The sequence below is a fragment of the Coregonus clupeaformis genome, chromosome 17, assembly GCF_020615455.1.
Source record: "Coregonus clupeaformis isolate EN_2021a chromosome 17, ASM2061545v1, whole genome shotgun sequence".
Taxonomy (NCBI): domain Eukaryota; kingdom Metazoa; phylum Chordata; class Actinopteri; order Salmoniformes; family Salmonidae; genus Coregonus; species Coregonus clupeaformis.
The window spans coordinates 26,263,602-26,281,669 of NC_059208.1; the positions used below are offsets into that span (position 1 = coordinate 26,263,602).

At 46.7% G+C, this 18,068-nt stretch overlaps 1 protein-coding gene across 2 annotated transcripts in view; it reads right to left on the reverse strand.

The window, feature by feature from the left end:
• Positions 1-1,923: 1,923 nt before the first annotated feature.
• Positions 1,924-18,068, reverse strand: part of LOC121556074 (rho GTPase-activating protein 33) — a 52,382-nt gene continuing 36,237 nt past the window's right edge. For both annotated transcript variants that reach the window (XM_041869947.2, XM_041869948.2), the window contains exons 11-23: positions 17,841-17,990; positions 17,400-17,502; positions 17,095-17,239; positions 16,912-16,994; positions 16,322-16,429; positions 14,420-14,568; positions 11,412-11,568; positions 11,157-11,296; positions 10,873-10,947; positions 9,769-10,520; positions 9,446-9,632; positions 7,331-7,677; positions 1,924-5,092 (exon numbers count right to left, since the gene is read on the reverse strand). In XM_041869947.2, the coding sequence (XP_041725881.2) occupies positions 2,618-5,092; positions 7,331-7,677; positions 9,446-9,632; positions 9,769-10,520; positions 10,873-10,947; positions 11,157-11,296; positions 11,412-11,568; positions 14,420-14,568; positions 16,322-16,429; positions 16,912-16,994; positions 17,095-17,239; positions 17,400-17,502; positions 17,841-17,990 (4,871 nt within the window). In that variant the 3' untranslated portion in view covers positions 1,924-2,617. The remainder of the gene's footprint in view (positions 5,093-7,330; positions 7,678-9,445; positions 9,633-9,768; positions 10,521-10,872; positions 10,948-11,156; positions 11,297-11,411; positions 11,569-14,419; positions 14,569-16,321; positions 16,430-16,911; positions 16,995-17,094; positions 17,240-17,399; positions 17,503-17,840; positions 17,991-18,068) is intronic.

An 18,068-nucleotide genomic window follows, 5' to 3' on the forward strand; every position in this document is an offset into this window, starting at 1 on the left:
CTGAGGACCAGTGTGAGTGGTATTGTATTATCAGCACATTACATTGCTTTGGATAAAAGCATCTGTTAGACTTTTTAACATGTACAAAAACATCCTTCAAGAATAAGTACATTAGATAAGACACACAGTCCAAACTTTCTGCAGTCAGACAGAGAGATAGACACACACATCCAGCATTCAGAATGACAGCACAAACTAGTGTTATACCACTAATCCTAAAACGACAAAAGTACTGTTGGTAAAAACAGTTTCCCTAAAACAGAAGGCAATGTTTTGTTTCAGTTTTTCATTTGCTGAATTATGTGCTTTTTAGCTCACCATGAGAGACACTCGTCATTGGTTACATGGACACATTTAGACATGCATTCACACACACTCACATTCTGTCCAGGGATAACAATTTAAACAAATCAAATTATACTTGGGTCGTTCCACGAAATAAGTGCCTTTTGCGTCCCTTTGATATTTTAAGTACAAAATTGTGCACAAATACTGCATTTTAAAAGCGTTATATTCAATGAAGTGCCCTTTCACATAGACCACATGGAGAATTCAATATATATATATATATTTTATATGAATAAAGACTTGCTAAAGTTCCAAAATTCTGCATTTTGATATGTCCCTCTGTGCACCTTCTGTGACTTCCAAAATGTCTCCAAGTTTTCACCATCATTGTAAAGCCCTGGTTATTTTGTTTATCATTTCTGAAGATTATTATTCATTTAATGTGATTAGTCATTCATTTTAAGGAAAAAAATAAACCTGTCCCTAATTTTAAGGTCAACCCTGTTATTTAAACTGAACTCGTTTTAATATGGTGAAACTATTCCTTTTTAAATAATAAAAAACATTGAACATCAAAATAACAGAGTAAGAGCAGGTGAGCTGGTTCTTTTAGAAAGAAAATCTTGTGTTTTGTGGTGGAAAACTGATTGGCTGAGCAGAACACATCAACCCTGTTAACCATAGATACCCAGGCTAGACATTTTATAACAATTGTATTATTTTGTGAAGCATGCATTCAATTGCCCCTCCCTGTTGCACACACCAAGCTTACATTTCCCCTGCCACAAGGGGATTTATGGTTTATTTAAGATTAAATTATTAACCCTGTTACAGTCAAACCTGTTACTTTATTTGGCACTTACTATAGTCATTTTGAAAATGTATGCACTCACTAACTGTAAGTCGCTCTGGATAAGAGCGTCTGCTAAATGACTAAAATATAAATGTAACATTTTCTTATTTAACCTCTTGAGATGGGAAAACGTGTTTTTTTATTAAGTTGAACATGTGCTCTTTATGACAGAATGTCTAAAGTAGGTGAAATCAACAAACAATAAATCACCAAGTTACACATCTCAAAAGGCACCGAATTGGTGGAACGACAGACTTATTATTTCACACAAATTATCTATATTACATGCATTCCTCGAAACTAAAAACAAAATAAATACAACATGTAAAATCAAGCTTCTGAAATCCACTAAACCAAATCAGCAGCTTTTGAGGTTCTTCTTTTAAAAAAGGAGAAAGACTGAGGTTATTTCCCTGTGTAGTCCTCTCTCAGTACTACAACCTTGTAAGAAACAAAGGCAAACCCAATCAAACCTAACCCACAGCCAGTCTAACAACACAGCCACTGTGCAGAATACCTAATACTCACTTAAAAAAGTACAGCAGCCAGGGTTTTTCTGCATAAAAAAGTATTGGGCGGTCTGCCTAAGTGCTTTTCCGGGCAGTTTATGTGAAAAAAAAAGAAAAAAAAAAAGACTATATATTATGATATATATTTTATTTTTATATAATAATTATTTTATAGTAAATAATTTTCGGGATGGAAAAAGTTTTCAGTGTAAACTTAAATGACTAAAAACAGATATAAAGTATGTCGAAAAGATAATGGACCTATATATTTTTTTAATAAGATCATCTTAGAGAACTAACAATCACCAAAATAAAAGCTAGACAGTCAGGGAGAATCTAAAATTCAAAAAATGATGCATTCAGGAGTTTTTGTCATGGCATGGGACCCCCATTGACTTTGTTATAATGTTTGAGACACTCAGATAGCATAAGCAAGGGCAAAATTTGTAGAATTGCAGATAAAAACGCTACATTTTGTCACTGCGGCCAACAGAAGGGGCTCTAAAATTTTCGCTCGGCCATTGCACCATTGGCCACACCCACCACCTAAGCCCCATTTTGATCCAGAAAAGACCCTGGCAGCTATTCGCCTTTTTTTCTCAACACTCACAACAACAGTCTGCTCTGGAATGTTTTCAAATCTAAGCCACTTTTCGGTTCACCTCTGATCTCTTCTTCGCCTTCCATCATTGTTCCATCATGTGAAGTGGTCATGTGAAATGGTGATAGGCCCAGGGAATGTTCAAACAGGAAACTGGACTGTATGTCTAGCTATCCCAGAATGACTTTGCCCTTGGTCCCATTTCTAAACATGACCTGTTGTCTCACGTCTCCAGGAAGGCTTTCTATCGTCCTGTTCCCTTTCTCTGTGGACCATGTGACTTTTACACTGGTCTCTTCCTAGCTCTTTCACACAGTCAGTCTGATAGGGTACAGTACGTAAAATACGTCTACTTTGTGCTCCTCCTCAGCAGTAGCTGCGTGTCTGACCCTCAGTATGGATGGTCCAGTTGGGTGATGGTCCAGGTAAGCTGCCCTGCCGTGCCAGCCCTCTCTGGTTCCTTAGGCCCTGCGGCCGCAGCACCGGCTCGTGGACCACATCTCGGCGGGGGGGAGGGTTAGGGTATTGGCCCAGCATCGGGCCAGGCTGAAATGGGTACTGGCTGTACTGGAGGCCTCCTGGCTGGCCGGGGTAGGGCCTGGGGGCTCCCAGCGTCAGGTTGGAGAAGGCCGCAGACGGCGAGGTGGAGGGGTCCGAGAGGGGCTGGCAGGGGTAGCCGGAGGGGTGGGGATCCTGGGGGCTCTGGATGGGGTAGGGGGGCACCTGGTAGTGCTGCCGAGGTGGGTAGGGGTTAGCGGCAGAGCTCTGGTGCTCTCCCTGGGGCCCAGGGGTAAAGTCTTGGGTCCGGTAGTATTTGAGCACCTGATCGCCTGAAGGCATGACGTCAAAGGCCTGCCTGTACTGGCCCCCGGACGAGGACCTCCGGAGCAGGTCTTGGCGTTGGAAGCCCCCTGCCCCGGCGCTCTGAGGAGCCCTGCTCCGTGAGGGGCCCGGGGTGTAGACATTGTAGGCAGGCGGGGGCTGGTTGTGCTGCTGGCTGGGGTAGGGGTTGGGAGGGTGCTCCATGGCAGGGGAGGAGCTGGTGGAGTCAGAGGAAGAGGTGACTGTGGAGGGACCCTCAGCCCTCTCCTCCTCAGCCAGCTTCTCTATCAGCAGGGAGGCGATCTCCTTCCCCGACAGGCCCTGGATAGGCTCTGTACTGCAGCTGGAGCTCTGGGGGTCTGAGTGGCTGTGGTAGTGGACCCCTGTCAATGTAGATGTAGACGCTGTGGACGCTGGGAGGAAGTCGCTCTCCTGGATGCTCCCTGGGGTTGTTGCTGCCGAGTCGTTGTGGGCAGCTGGGCTGTCTGGAGTGGAGGGGGTGAGGCTGACGCTGGTGGAGCCTCCCTGGTCAGGGGCCAGGCGGGGGGAGGACTGTCTCTGGTCCACTGGGGGAGGGGGGTCGGTTTGCGTGGCAAGAGGTTCAGACCCCTGCGGAGAGTCTCCATCCAGGTCAGTGGTTGTCCAGCTCTTCGTGTTTTTGGCCCCAGTAGAGGGGCTGGGGAAAGGGAAGTTGACGTAGATGGGCTCAGACTGGTCCTTGGAGGTCGGTCTGTGGGCCTGGGGAGGGGAGGGCTGGGATGGCTGGCCCTGGATAGACTTGCCCTGAGAAGGCTGGCTCAGACTCAGAGGAGCCTCCTCTGGCTTACGATAGCACACCTTCCCATTTTCAAAATAGGGGTGTAGCTGGGAGACGGTGAGGTCTGTGGAGGCTGACCTGTTGGAGCGGTGGAGGCTGCGTTGGTGCTGGTGGAGCGCCAGGGGAACCATGGAGGAGGAGGGGAGGGGGTGCATCTCACTACGGGCCAGCCGGACTGAGGAGGTGGTCTGGCGCTGGGGCCGGGGGTGGTGGTGAGAGGGGTGATGGGAGCCGTCCTGGGAGTGGTGGTGAGAGTGGGAGTGGCCGTGGGAGAATGAGTGGGACTGGGAGTGGGCGGCTGCCCAAGCCCGCGTGGCCTCTTTGGACCAGAGCTGGGGCCCCCTCTCCCCTCTGGGCCCACCCCGGTTGTGGTGGAGAGGCTGGGGTTGGTGTTGGTGATGCCCCCGGGAGATGGGCCTTTGGTTGGCCTCTGGGTGGGGGGCCGGGCGGAAGTTACCCTCCAGGTCCAGCCTCATGTTCTGGTAGCTGTGGCGGGCGTAGCTGGGGGGACCCTGTGGGTTCTCAGGCCCGGCAATCTCGTAGTAAAAGTTCTCCATCTTTCCCTGGTCCTCTGAGGTGGAGGAGATGGGCACGGGCCGGATCTGGGCCTGCTGTGGGGGCTGCTGACCTGGGGATGGTTGGCTGGCTGCCCTGACTGCGTGGTAACGGGCGAGGTGGTCTGGAGCTCCACTCAGACGCTCTGAGAAGGCTCTGGCCAGAGGAGGGTTCCCCTGCTGACCAAAGATCCGCCTGATGCGCCCTGAGTCCAGGGAGCGACGCATCTCAGTATGGGCCAGTGGTGCTCTCTGGGGACGCTCCAGATCCAGGGGCTTAGGGGGCACTTTGGGGCGGGTGGGCTGGAAGGCACGGACCTGAGCCAGAGGGGACTCTGACTTGGAGTGCATGAGCTGGGGTTGGGCCGAGGACGGCTTGGATTGGGTGGAGGTTGAGATGGATTTCTGTTGGAGGTGAGGGGCGGAGAACTGGCGTGAGTAGGCTGGGGGCTTCCTCTGAGACTGGGACTCAGTGGGGCTGCGTCTCTCCCCAGACTGGCCTGGTTTGGTGGGTGGTGACTGGGTGTGGGGAAACTGCTTCTGGTTCTTGTAGATGGGGCTGGGGGTCTGGTCGTCTCCAGAGGCGCTCCCACCAGACATCTCCGAGTTGGACGCCACAGAGTCAGACGTCTCAGAGGACAGAGTATCCTGCAATAAAAAAATCTAAATAAATAAATAAATAAATAAATAAATATATATATATATATATATATATATATATATATATATATATATATATATATATATATATATATATATATATATATATATATATATATATATACACACACACACACACACACACACATACATATATACACACACACACACACATATATATATATATACACAGTGAGGGAAAAAAGTATTTGAACCCCTGCTGATTTTGTACGTTTGCCCACTGACAAATAAATGATCAGTCTATAATTTTAATGGTAGGTTTATTTGAACAGTGAGAGACAGAATAACAACAAAAAAATCCAGAAAAACGCATGTCAAATTTTTTATAAATTGATTTGCATTTTAATGAGGGAAATAAGTATTTGACCCCTCTGCAAAACATGATTTAGTACTTGGTGGCAAAACCCTTGTTGGCAATCACAGAGGTCAGACGTTTCTTGTAGTTGGCCACCAGGTTTGCAAACATCTCAGGAGGGATTTTGTCCCACTTCTCTTTGCAGATCTTCTCCAAGTCATTAAGGTTTTGAGGCTGACGTTTGGCAACTCGAACCTTCAGCTCCCTCCACAGATTTGCAATGGGATTAAGGTCTGGAGACTGACTAGGCCACTCCAGGACCTCAAAGTGCTTATTCTTGAGCCACTCCTTTGTTGCCTTGGCCGTGTGTATTGGATCATTGTCATGCTGGAATACCCATCCATGACCCATTTTCAATGCCCTGGCTGAGGGAAGGAGGATCTCACCCAAGATTTGACGGTACATGGCCCCGTCCATCGTCCCTTTAATGGATTGAAGTTGTCCTGTCCCCTTAACAGAAAAACACCCCCAAAGCATAATGTTTCCACCTCCATGTTTGATGGTGGGGATGGTGTTCTTGGTGTCATAGGCAGCATTCCTCCTCCTCCAAACACGGCGAGTTGAGTTGATGCCAAAGAGCTCCATTTTGGTCTCATCTGACCACAACACTTTCACCCAGTTCTCCTCTGAATCATTCAGATGTTCATTGGCCAACTTCAGACGGGCCTGTATATGTGCTTTCTTGAGCAGGGGGACCTTGCGGGCGCTGCATGATTTCAGTCCTTCACGGCGTAGTGTGTTACCAATTGTTTTCTTGGTGACTATGGTCCCAGCTGCCTTGAGATCATTGACAAGATCCTCCAGTGTAGTTCTGGGCTGATTCCTCACCGTTCTCATGATCATTGCAACTCCACGAGGTGAGATCTTGCATGGAGCCCCAGGCCGAGGGAGATTGACAGTTCTTTTGTGTTTCTTCCATTTGCGAATAATCACACCAACTGTTGTCACCTTCTCACCAAGCTGCTTGGCGATGGTCTTGTAGCCCATTTCAGCCTTGTGTAGGTCTACAATCTTGTCCCTGACATCCTTGGAGAGCTCTTTGGTCTTGGCCATGGTGGAGAGTTTGGAATCTGATTGATTGATTGCTTCTGTGGACAGGTGTTTTTTATACAGGTAACAAACTGAGATTAGGAGCACTCCCTTTAAGAGTGTGCTCCTAATCTCAGCTCGTTACCTGTATAAAAGACACCTGGGAGCCAGAAATCTTTCTGATTGAGAGGGGGTCAAATACTTATTTCCCTCATTAAAATGCTAATCAATTTATAACATTTTTGACATGCGTTTTTCTGGATTTTTTTTGTAGTTATTCTGTCTCTCACTGTTCAAATCAACCTACCATAAAAATTATAGACTGATCATTTTTTTGTCAGTGGGCAAACGTACAAAATCAGCAGGGGATAAAATACTTTTTTCCCTCACTGTATATATTACTTGACATTTCTTTTACCGCCATACAGTAAGTTACAGTACTGGTTAGTCATGCATGCTGTAGCTACGTGCGGCCAGATATACTTTACAGTACTGTTGTCTATGCATGATTAACCAGCTCTGACAATAGAACATGGGCTTTGTCATAGTCTCCTCATAAAAACGACAGTTAAAAAAGGAAGGAATCTAATTTGCCCAGGCAACTGTAAACATCTTGCTTGTTATGGTTAGGAAATGAAGGCTCTGCTGAAAATGACCTGACAGCACTGTTGTTGTTCTTCATATGGAGCCCAAAACTAAAACATCTCTAGCACAACAGACAGTCAAAACAACATATAGAATTGACCACAACACAAAGTCACCCATACAGTGTCACTTACAGACATGTGCACACTTCCACACACGCTCCCCCACACACACACCTGTCCTGGAGTCCTCTCTCCCTGGCTGTGTCCTGTATCTGCTGCCGTCTCTGTCGTGTTTCCCTCTCCCTCGGTCATCCACACAGACAGGGGGCGCACTGTGGAGTAGAGCTGATTGGGGTCAGAGGACAGCAGCTCTCCTGCGTCGGCAGACAGGGACCTCTGGCAGCGGGTGTCGGCTGCGTCCTGGGACCGGGACTGAGGGGGGCGGTAGGGGGGTGAGGCGCCCTGTCTCAGGGCCTTGTTGGCACTCTCAGCCAGGGCCAGGGCCATGAGGCGCGCTGGGTTTTTAGGAGGGGGAGGGGGAGGCTGGGAAAGCAGGGGGGCACCGGTGGGTCCTGTTATACCTGTAGATGGGAGAGAAGGGTTCAATTACAGTGAGGGAAAAAAGTATTTGATCCCCTGCTGATTTTGTACGCTTGCCCACTGACAAAGAAATGATCAGTCTATAATTTTAATGGTAGGTTTATTTGAACAGTGAGAGACAGAATAACAACAAAAAAATCCAGAAAAACGCATGTAATAAATGTTATAAATTGATTAGCATTTTAATGAGGGAAATAAGTATTTGACCCCCTCTCAATCAGAAAGATTTCTGGCTCCCAGGTGTCTTTTATACAGGTAACGAGCTGAGATTAGGAGCACACTCTTAAAGGGAGAGCTCCTAATCTCAGTTTGTTACCTGTATAAAAAGACACCTGTCCACAGAAGCAATCAATCAATCAGATTCCAAACTCTCCACCATGGCCAAGACCAAAGAGCTCTCCAAGGATATCAGGGACAAGATTGTAGACCTACACAAGGCTGGAATGGGCTACAAGACCATCGCCAAGCAGCTTGGTGAGAAGGTGACAACAGTTGGTGCGATTATTCGCAAATGGAAGAAACACAAAAGAACTGTCAATCTCCCTTGGCCTGGGGCTCCATGCAAGATCTTACCTCGTGGAGTTGCAATGATCATGAGAACGGTGAGGAATCAGCCCAGAACTACACGGGAGGATCTTGTCAATTATCTCAAGGCAGCTGGGACCATAGTCACCAAGAAAACAATTGGTAACACACTACGCCGTGAAGGACAGAAATCCTGCAGCGCCCGCAAGGTCCCCCTGCTCAAGAAAGCACATATACATGCCCGTCTGAAGTTTGCCAATGAACATCTGAATGATTCAGAGGAGAACTGGGTGAAAGTGTTGTGGTCAGATGAGACCAAAATGGAGCTCTTTGGCATCAACTCAACTCGCCGTGTTTGGAGGAGGAGGAATGCTGCCTATGACCCCAAGAACACCACCATCAAACATGGAGGTGGAAACATTATTCTTTGGGGGTGTTTTTCTGCTAAGGGGACAGGACAACTTCACCGCATCAAAGGGACGATGGATGGGGCCATGTACCGTCAAATCTTGGGTGAGAACCTCCTTCCCTCAGCCAGGGAATTGAAAATGGGTTGTGGATGGGTATTCCAGCATGACAATGACCCAAAACACACGGCCAAGGCAACAAAGGACTGGCTCAAGAAGAAGCACATTAAGGTCCTGGAGTGGCCTAGCCAGTCTCCAGACCTTAATCCCATTGCAAATCTGTGGAGGGAGCTGAAGGTTCGAGTTGCCAAACGTCAGCCTCGAAACCTTAATGACTTGGAGAAGATCTGCAAAAAGGAGTGGAACAAAATCCCTCCTGAGATGTGTGCAAACCTGGTGGCCAAGTACAAGAAACGTCTGACCTCTGTGATTGCCAACAAGGGTTTTGCCACCAAGTACTAAGTCATGTTTTGCAGAGGGGTCAAATACTTATTTCCCTCATTAAAATGCAAATCAATTTATAACATTTTTGACATGCGTTTTTCTGGATTTTGTTGTTGTTATTCTGTCTCTCACTGTTCAAATAAACCTACCATTAAAATTATAGACTGATCATGTCTTTGTCAGTGGGAAAACGTACAAAATCAGCAGGGGATCAAATACTTTTTTCCCTCACTGTACATGACTATGGTCTGCAGTAAAACCTCAAATCATCATTGAAAACAAACCATTTTTTGATTACGATTATAAATCAATTAACTACTACATTCAAGCAATCAATCAAACTTGTTGGCCGAGTCCATTCCTGTCTACTCACCCTGTCCTCTGATCTTGGCCTCGGGGCCCAGCTTGCTGCGGATCTCCTGCTGGCAGCTCTCCGTCAGCTGGAAGTCACATGACCTCAGCAGCATGGAGATCATCTGAGGAGGCTGCGACTGGGAGGGGCCGCTGCTCGGGATGCCGGGCTGTAATTCGCCAGCTCGCCCGCCAATCATGTCCAACACCTACGAGGGAGAAAGTCAAGTTTGGTGAGGCAAATTTATCATACAGGTTTATCATACAGAGTATATAGGCACGTAAACTCCACTCCTGAGATACATAAATACAGGGACAGCAGTGACACAGAGAGGGAGGAAGTACCTTAGCTGGGACGCTGATGGATACAGGGTCTGAGATGTCCAGTGGAGGGGACTTTGGGGCTTTTTGTGAGAAGGCGTTCACCATCTTCCGGGTGAAAGATCTTCTCTCTGGCGGGGGCTGAGCAGCGGGGGCAGAGGTCGCAGGTGTAATGGGCTGGCCCTGGCCTTGACTGTGGGAAGGACTCAGGTTGGTGCCCTCCCCTAATTGGCCGGCAGATGGGCTGGTATTGGCCGGTCTGTGTTGACAGAACACCTGAAGGGGCGGGGCTGTGGCGGCTATGATCAGACTCCTCCTGACGGCCGCATCTGATTGGTTGAGCACCGAGTCGGGGTCCTCTGTGATTGAGCGCTGGCTGCTGGAGTGGGAGTGTCCTTGGTGGCTGAGGCAGCGGTAGGGAGGGGGCGTGGCAGTGGGCGGGGACTCCCTGCCGCCCACGGTGACTGAGCTGCCCAAGCCGATTGGCCCGTCCTCCAGGAAGGTGGGGCTGAAGTCGATGACGTCCTCTGCCATCCAGGAAGCAGCCGGGTCCTGGTTGGAGAAGTCAGGCAGCATGTAGATGCCTTCCTCGTCTTCATCCTCCTCATCGTCTCCATCGTCCCTGAGCCGGCGGTCCTCAGGCAGCAGGCTGTCATAGGAGCGGCTGGAAGGCAGGCGGGACGGGGGGCGCTGGGGCAGGTGCTGGGGGTCCATGGAGGCAGCCAAAGACAGACCGTCACTGCTGGAGCAGGGCCGTCGCAGACGCTTCGACTGTCCTGAGAGAGTGAGAAGTAGAGGTAGGAAGAGAGAGAAAGTGAGAAAAAAACAAAAACAAGGAAATTGTCAGGGGTTAAAATAAGTGTTTCTGTAGTGCTCAGTACCTAACCCACAGCTCCCAAAGGATCCATTCTACTCAGACTGTCCCAAAATCACTCAAACTATCAGCACTGCTTCCAGACACATCCATTGTCTTCCATAGCCTCCCCTGACAGAGACACATCTCATACTCTATACTTAATGGACAAAAAGAGAGAGGTTCTGCTATCGATCTGGCAGAGAGGTCTTAACCTGCTGAGATGAGTAGCAGTATTAGCATCAGTGAGTGTGTTATGGCCTACTGTGCTGTACCTGCTCCACTGTGCTGCGACGATAAGGATTCCTCACTCTTAGCTGAACGCAGGGTCACACTGTCCACACGACAACCTGGAGGAGAGACCAAGGAGAGAGAGAGGAGAGGGAGAGAGAGACCGCCAGAGAGAGAGAGAAAGGGAGATCTGTCATACAAAGAGAGAAGGGGATCAAAAGGGGCGACTTAAACTGTGGAGTTGGTAATTATTTTCCATCCATCCATGTAAATTGTCTGAACATACCCCTGGTGTGTGGGTGTGGTCTGAAGCAGACATCATATCTACCTGCGTGTGAGGTGGCAGGCTGGAACAGGGAGCTGATCCTCATTGGTTTACGTCGCCCCGCCCCCGGGGGCTTCCCGATTGCAAAGAAAGTCTTCCAGCTCCCTCCAGCTGCCTTCCGTACCTTCATCCCCCTCTTCCTCCTGTAGGGGAGCAAGAGAGAGAGATTTAGGTAGGTGAGATCGCTAAATCAAGTGCATGTGATAGTAAAACTACAGAAACGTTCATGGTCTGGAATAAGCCTGGCCTCCCACTCACCTGTCGACAGGTAGGTCCAGCACAGTGTGGAACTGGCCCTGGAAATGGACTGGCGCACCCTGGAGGAGCAGAGGAGCCTGTGTCCTGGCCTGGGCCTCTTCTAGGGAGAGCAGCCTGGTGGACACAAAGGACCTGGGCCTGGTCAGAGAGTGCCGCCCTGCAGGCAGAAAGAGGCCCTACAGTTAGTAATAGGGTGGGAATGTGAGGAGGCTTCGGTGACAGTGGCCAAAAGCTTTGTTTCAAATGTCATCAGACAGGATTGACATCTTAACAAATATGTATTATCATAATGCAATTAACAGAGTACTGTAACAGTGTCTGCTAGGGTGATTCCACGCCAGGAAAGGCCGGAAATATTTTTTCCATATTAATTTACTGCAATACAATGTTTCACAAATGTACTCAACATAAAAATATTCATATTAATATCTCAAAAGTACCCTTTTTGATTTAGCATATTTTTTTGACATATTGTTTGGAACAACACGTCAAACTTCCAGAGTGGGTGCTCTGCTACTTTTGAAGATGTGACCATTTCATACATAGAAATTGACATCATAGGTCATTAAGCAATCACATTCAGCAAATCACCAGCAGAGGGAGTTCCTTTGAATCCATTTTCCCATTCACTGGTGGTGCTCACATAATTGATCATAACTTCAAAAGTAGCAGAGTTTAAAAGTTCAAGTACATGTATAGTATATTGTTTAAAACAAATGTCTAAAAATGCACAAAATCAAAATGGTACGAGATATTCACATTAATATTTTTTATGTTGAATAAATGTTATTTTATGTCATAATCTAGACATAATCCATATTTTAGAGCACACTATAAGGAGTATAATGACACCAAGATGTTGTCTTTATCATGCACAGTTCACAGAGTCTTAAGAGGCTTAGGTCTAAAAAGGGCCTAAAAAAGCCACTTTCATCATGATTTTCTCCCAAATGGTTTGTGATACAAATGTTAAAACCATATCAAACATTCATCCTCCCAATTAAGTTTCTGTGAGAATAGCCAGAACAATCTGAGATACCCAAAATATTTGTTGATTTTCCTGGCGTGGAATCGCCTTATAGCTACATCTGACTGAGTCTGAGACACAAAGCAAGCATCTAACTGAGCCCTGGCTGGGATGCTGACAGATACTCTTCAGCTGGAGAAGCACACAGATACTGCTGATCTGTAGACAATACTGAGGTTAAACATTTGAGCTATAGGGCCTATTGATTATTTAGCTAGCTGACAAGACAAAACAGATAATGGAAGCTGGGAATAATAAATTCAACATTGTTGTTTTACCTGCTTGTTCTGCCTCAATGTAATCCTCTTAAAAGAAACATCCACAGCATTTGTGACACATTTTTCAAAACTACAGTTATTCTTTAATATTTTGAGCATTACAGCACAAAACAACCTAAAAGTTACTTTAATAACTATTTAAAATGACAAAAACAAATATTGGAGTACACACAAAATGTAACCGACCACGTTTACTTCAAGATGGGATGAATTTGAACCAGGATGGACGTTTATTGCCTATTCAACTGTCAATATAACAATCATGTGAGAGTTCACAGTTGACCAGTGACTCAACCCTGAAGAGACACTGGGTTTATACAAACATATCATATCAGCATTCACAAAACTAGGCTATACTTACTATCTACTGGAAAACAAAGGACAAAATCCAATATGATGAGACACATCGTACAGAGATCTCAGACAGACAAACGTATGGGTCACACAGAAGCCAAAAATAGACCAAGCCTAAAATAAACCAATCAACACTATAGAGCGCTTGTAAGGATCCAGCATTGAGAGAGAGAGAAGGCACGGCTGGTCAGAACATGGAGTAGCATCGCCTCTCTACGGTGACTTCCTGAAGAGGAGCAGACACTGTAGGGGGCCTGGGGGCCTTAGGGACCTCCTCACCCCTGGCCTCCCCCACCAACTCCTCCTCCCCCCTGGCCTCCTGCAGACTCATCAGCCTGGTTCTCTGGTGCTGCCGAGAGACCTTACGCTCCAGCTTGCCCGTCGCTACGGAGACACACAGCTCTCACTCACTATCTACTGCTTCCATCCCACTGGGCATACACTGGTTGAATCAACGTTGTTTCCACGTCATTTCAATGAAATTACATTGAAACAACGTGGAACAGATGTTGACTTGACGTCTATGCCCAGTGGGATGGCTACAGTATCAGTGTGGCTGAGGGCTCACTTTATGGCAAGTTTTCAGTTTTATTCCATATTTAATACTAACGTTTATTGAGAGTAAAGAACAAAATGTTGGCAAATATTGTAAAACGTTTTGGACAATCAATTACTTAGCAAATGGATACAGTGGAAAAATATTTTAAATGCACAAATCACTTATATTACTGACATTTTAGACTATTCAAGACACATTTCTTACTGTGCTGCGAGGCAAGCAAAGTGTGAAATGAAATATTAGTATCATAAAATCATTAAAGTAGAGTCGTTCTCATAGATTTACAGCATTTGCGGGGTAAAAAGCGGAGGACAGTGGGCGGTGGTGACAGTTGTAATGGCGGTAGAAGTGTCATCCATTATTTACAGGGCTTTTACCAAAGCGTTCTGTTTAACCAAACAACTAAAAGCATTAAGTTGTAGAGGTTAGAGGAAGCCTGGCTGGCAGTGGTAAAGCTAGCTACTGTAGGTAATAAAAAGAGGCTTTGAGGCTCTGAGGTAATGCTCTGTGTGTGGCATTGAAAACACAATACCAAAAAAGCTGATACAGAGGGAGAGAGGACAGAGGGAGCACTCTGAAGGAGAGCAGCTGAAGGAGAAAATTCATTTTCAGTCGAATCCTAACTTGAAATCCATACACACGTTACTGACGATTGGCGACTTTGATGTAAAGCATGTATTGATTTCAATGGGAAATGTGTGTTTTTCCACACAGATGGAACTCAAGTTAGGAGGATTGTGTCCAGTGAGCGTTAGAGACGGCAGCATTGGGATTATGGTGATGTTCATACCTGTGCCTGTAAAGCGTCCTACAGAGGTGAAAGAGTCACTGAAGAGCACGTCCACGTGACTGAGGAGAAACTCCACCACCACAGACTGGATCCGCACCTCCTTAAACGGGTCAGCACCACTCAGACCCACCGACTCGATCTCCATAGACCTGCCATGGAGACAACACACAGCCACACCAGGGTCAACTCCAGGACGGTGTTGCAGATAGAAATGCCATGAATAGAGCCGACATGATTCCTCACTGTAAATGTCAGAGGCACATCTGTTCTAAACAATGTACAGTGGGGAAAAAAAAGTATTTAGTCAGCCACCAATTGTGCAAGTTCTTCCACTTAAAAAGATGAGGCCTGTAATTTTCATCATAGGTACACGTAAACTATGACAGACAAAATGAGGAGAGAAAATCCAGAAAATCACATTGTAGGATTTTTAATGAATTTAGTTGCAAATTATGGTGGAAAATAAGTATTTGGTCAATAACAAAAGTTTCTCAATACTTTGTTATATACCCTTTGTTGGCAATGACACAGGTCAAACGTTTTCTGTAAGTCTTCACAAGGTTTTCACACACTGTTGCTGGTATTTTGGCCCATTCCTCCATGCAGATCTCCTCTAGAGCAGTGATGTTTTGGGGCTGTCGCTGGGCAACACGGACTTTCAACTCCCTCCAAAGATTTTCTATGGGGTTGAGATCTGGAGACTGGCTAGGCCACTCCAGGACCTTGAAATGCTTCTTATGAAGCCACTCCTTCGTTGCCCGGGCGGTGTGTTTGGGATCATTGTCATGCTGAAAGACCCAGCCACGTTTCATCTTCAATGCCCTTGCTGATGGAAGGAGGTTTTCACTCAAAATCTCACGATACATGGCCCCATTCATCCTTTCCTTTACACGGATCAGTCGTCCTGCTCCCTTTGCAGAAAAACAGCCCCAAAGCATGATGTTTCCACCCCCATGCTTCACAGTAGGTATGGTGTTCTTTGGATGCAACTCAGTATTCTTTGTTCTCCAAACACGACGAGTTGAGTTTTTACCAAAAAATCTGACCATATGACATTCTCCCAATCCTCTTCTGGATCATCCAAATGCACTCTAGCAAACTTCAGACGGGCCTGGACACGTCTTGCACTGCAGGATTTGAGTCACTGGGGGCGTAGTGTGTTACTGATGGTAGGCTTTGTTACTTTGGTCCCAGCTCTCTGCAGGTCATTCACTAGGTCCCCCCGTGTGGTTCTGGGATTTTTGCTCACCGTTCTTGTGATCATTTTGACCCCACGGGGTGAGATCTTGCGTGGAGCCCCAGATCGAAGGAGATTATCAGTGGTCTTGTATGTCTTCCATTTCCTAATAATTGCTCCCACAGTTGATTTCTTCAAACCAAGCTGCTTACCTATTGCAGATTCAGTCTTCCCAGCCTGGTGCAGGTCTACAATTTTGTTTCTGGTGTCCTTTGACAGCTCTTTGGTCTTGGCCATAATGGAGTTTGGAGTGTGACTGTTTGAGGTTGTGGACAGGTGTCTTTTATACTGATAACAAGTTCAAACAGGTGCCATTAATACAGGTAACGAGTGGAGGACAGAGGAGCCTCTTGAAGAAGTTACAGGTCTGTGAGAGCCAGAAATCTTGCTTGTTTGTAGGTGACCAAATACTTATTTTCCACCATAATTTGCAAATAAATTCATTAAAAATCCTACAATGTGATTTTCTGGAGAAAGAAATTCTCAATTTGTCTGTCATAGTTGACGTGTACCTATGATGAGAATTACAGGCCTCTCTCATCTTTTTAAGTGGGAGAACTTGCACAATTGGTGGCTGACTAAATACTTTTTCCCCCACTGTATTTCTATATGAACCGTTCCACAATGCACACATACAGGTACAGTAGGTACACACAGACACACACCTGAGCAGGTTGGGGGCCCAGACGATGGCCAGGTTCTTGATGTGCATGTTGGTCTCTCCGCTGCAGGTGGCCAGACCAGCCAGGTGTCTAATGAGGTACTCCAAGGTCCTGACAGAGATAGACATCAGTCCACAGTCTGGGATCTGTCTCCATGGCTGTGTTATGTGTATACCTGTAGTCTCGGTCTCCATGGCTGTGTTATGTGCATACCTGTAGTCTCGGTCTCCATGGCTGTGTTATGTGCATACCTGTAGTCTCGGTCTCCATGGCTGTGTTATGTGTATACCTGTAGTCGCTGTCTCCATGGCTGTGTTATGTGTATACCTGTAGTCGCTGTCTCCACGGCTGTGCTATGTGTATACCTGTAGTCGCTGTCTCCATGGCTGTGTTATGTGTATACCTGTAGTCGCTGTCTCCATGGCTGTGTTATGTGTATACCTGTAGTCGCTGTCTCCACGGCTGTGTTATGTGTATACCTGTAGTCGCTGTCTCCACGGCTGTGTTATGTGTATACCTGTAGTCGCTGTCTCCATGGCTGTGTTATGTGTATACCTGTAGTCGCTGTCTCCATGGCTGTGTTATGTGTATACCTGTAGTGCGGTGGTGGGAGCTGCTGGATGACATCATGTACTTTCACCATGCGCTCGTCATCCGTCATCTCTCCCATACAGTCCTACGGAGGAAGACCAGGGACAAACAGATGGCAAGTTTAGCCTTTGACAATGGGTAGCCCTTTCAGTTGGAGTTGTGTTGGGTTATGGCCATGTACTCACTGCAAACTTGTCGTAGAGCTGGTAGGTGAGCAGGGGGTTGGGCAGCTCTCTAAAGTAGAGCTTACACAGGGACCCCACACAGTGGATGTCCTGCATATACATATCCTTGGTCAGTTCTGGAACGTTCTCACTGTCAAACTCATGTCTGGTGGAGAGAGAGTGTCAAATAGGGTTGAATGACAAAAAGTATTGCATATTTGCCTCTATGTATTTTATGCATGCAGTAAATGTTCTATGTAGTACTTCTAAGTCTTTACAGGTTCAGGGCTGATATGCAGGGTTAGGGTTAGCATGAGGAGTCGTACCGGAGTTTCTGAATGTTGGAGGAGACTCCAGAGTGCCTGTAGATGCCGTCCACCACACCATGTTTCTCTATGAACTCTGAGCAGCTCTTCAGAACCTGCGGAACTGGAGAAGCACACAAAAGATCCATGTGACACATTACAGTAGTACACTGAACCAGACCAGGGCTCTCAAGGACGCACAGAGACGACTCCCTGAGACTCTACAATTCTAGAACTCTAACTAGGGCAATGGGCCCATTTCATCAACTCCGTAGCACTAATGTGATCCTAAAATGGCATGATTGACTTTAATATTGTTCCTAGTTCACATGACACGCCAAAACCTCTCGCTCTCTGCAGCCAGCAACTCACTCTTACGTTACTATAAAAATCACAAGCCCAAAGAAGATAGACTTTACAATCCCAAAAGGTTACGTGAGGATAAGTGTGCGTTTTATGTACCGTCCAGTCCTGAGTTGAGGAGGTGCTCCCCCAGGTCGCAGCCGAACACCCTCTCCTTAAGAATGCCTCTCTGTTTGAGCTTCTGCTTGGTGGGCCTGGACTTCATAAAGGTGCGCAGGAACCCTATCAGCTTCCCGTGCTTCTTAGAAACTGTCAGAGGGGGGCGACAGAGAGCTGCTGAGTAATGACACTACGGTGGGAAAGAGAGATGTATTGTGGTGGGTGAGG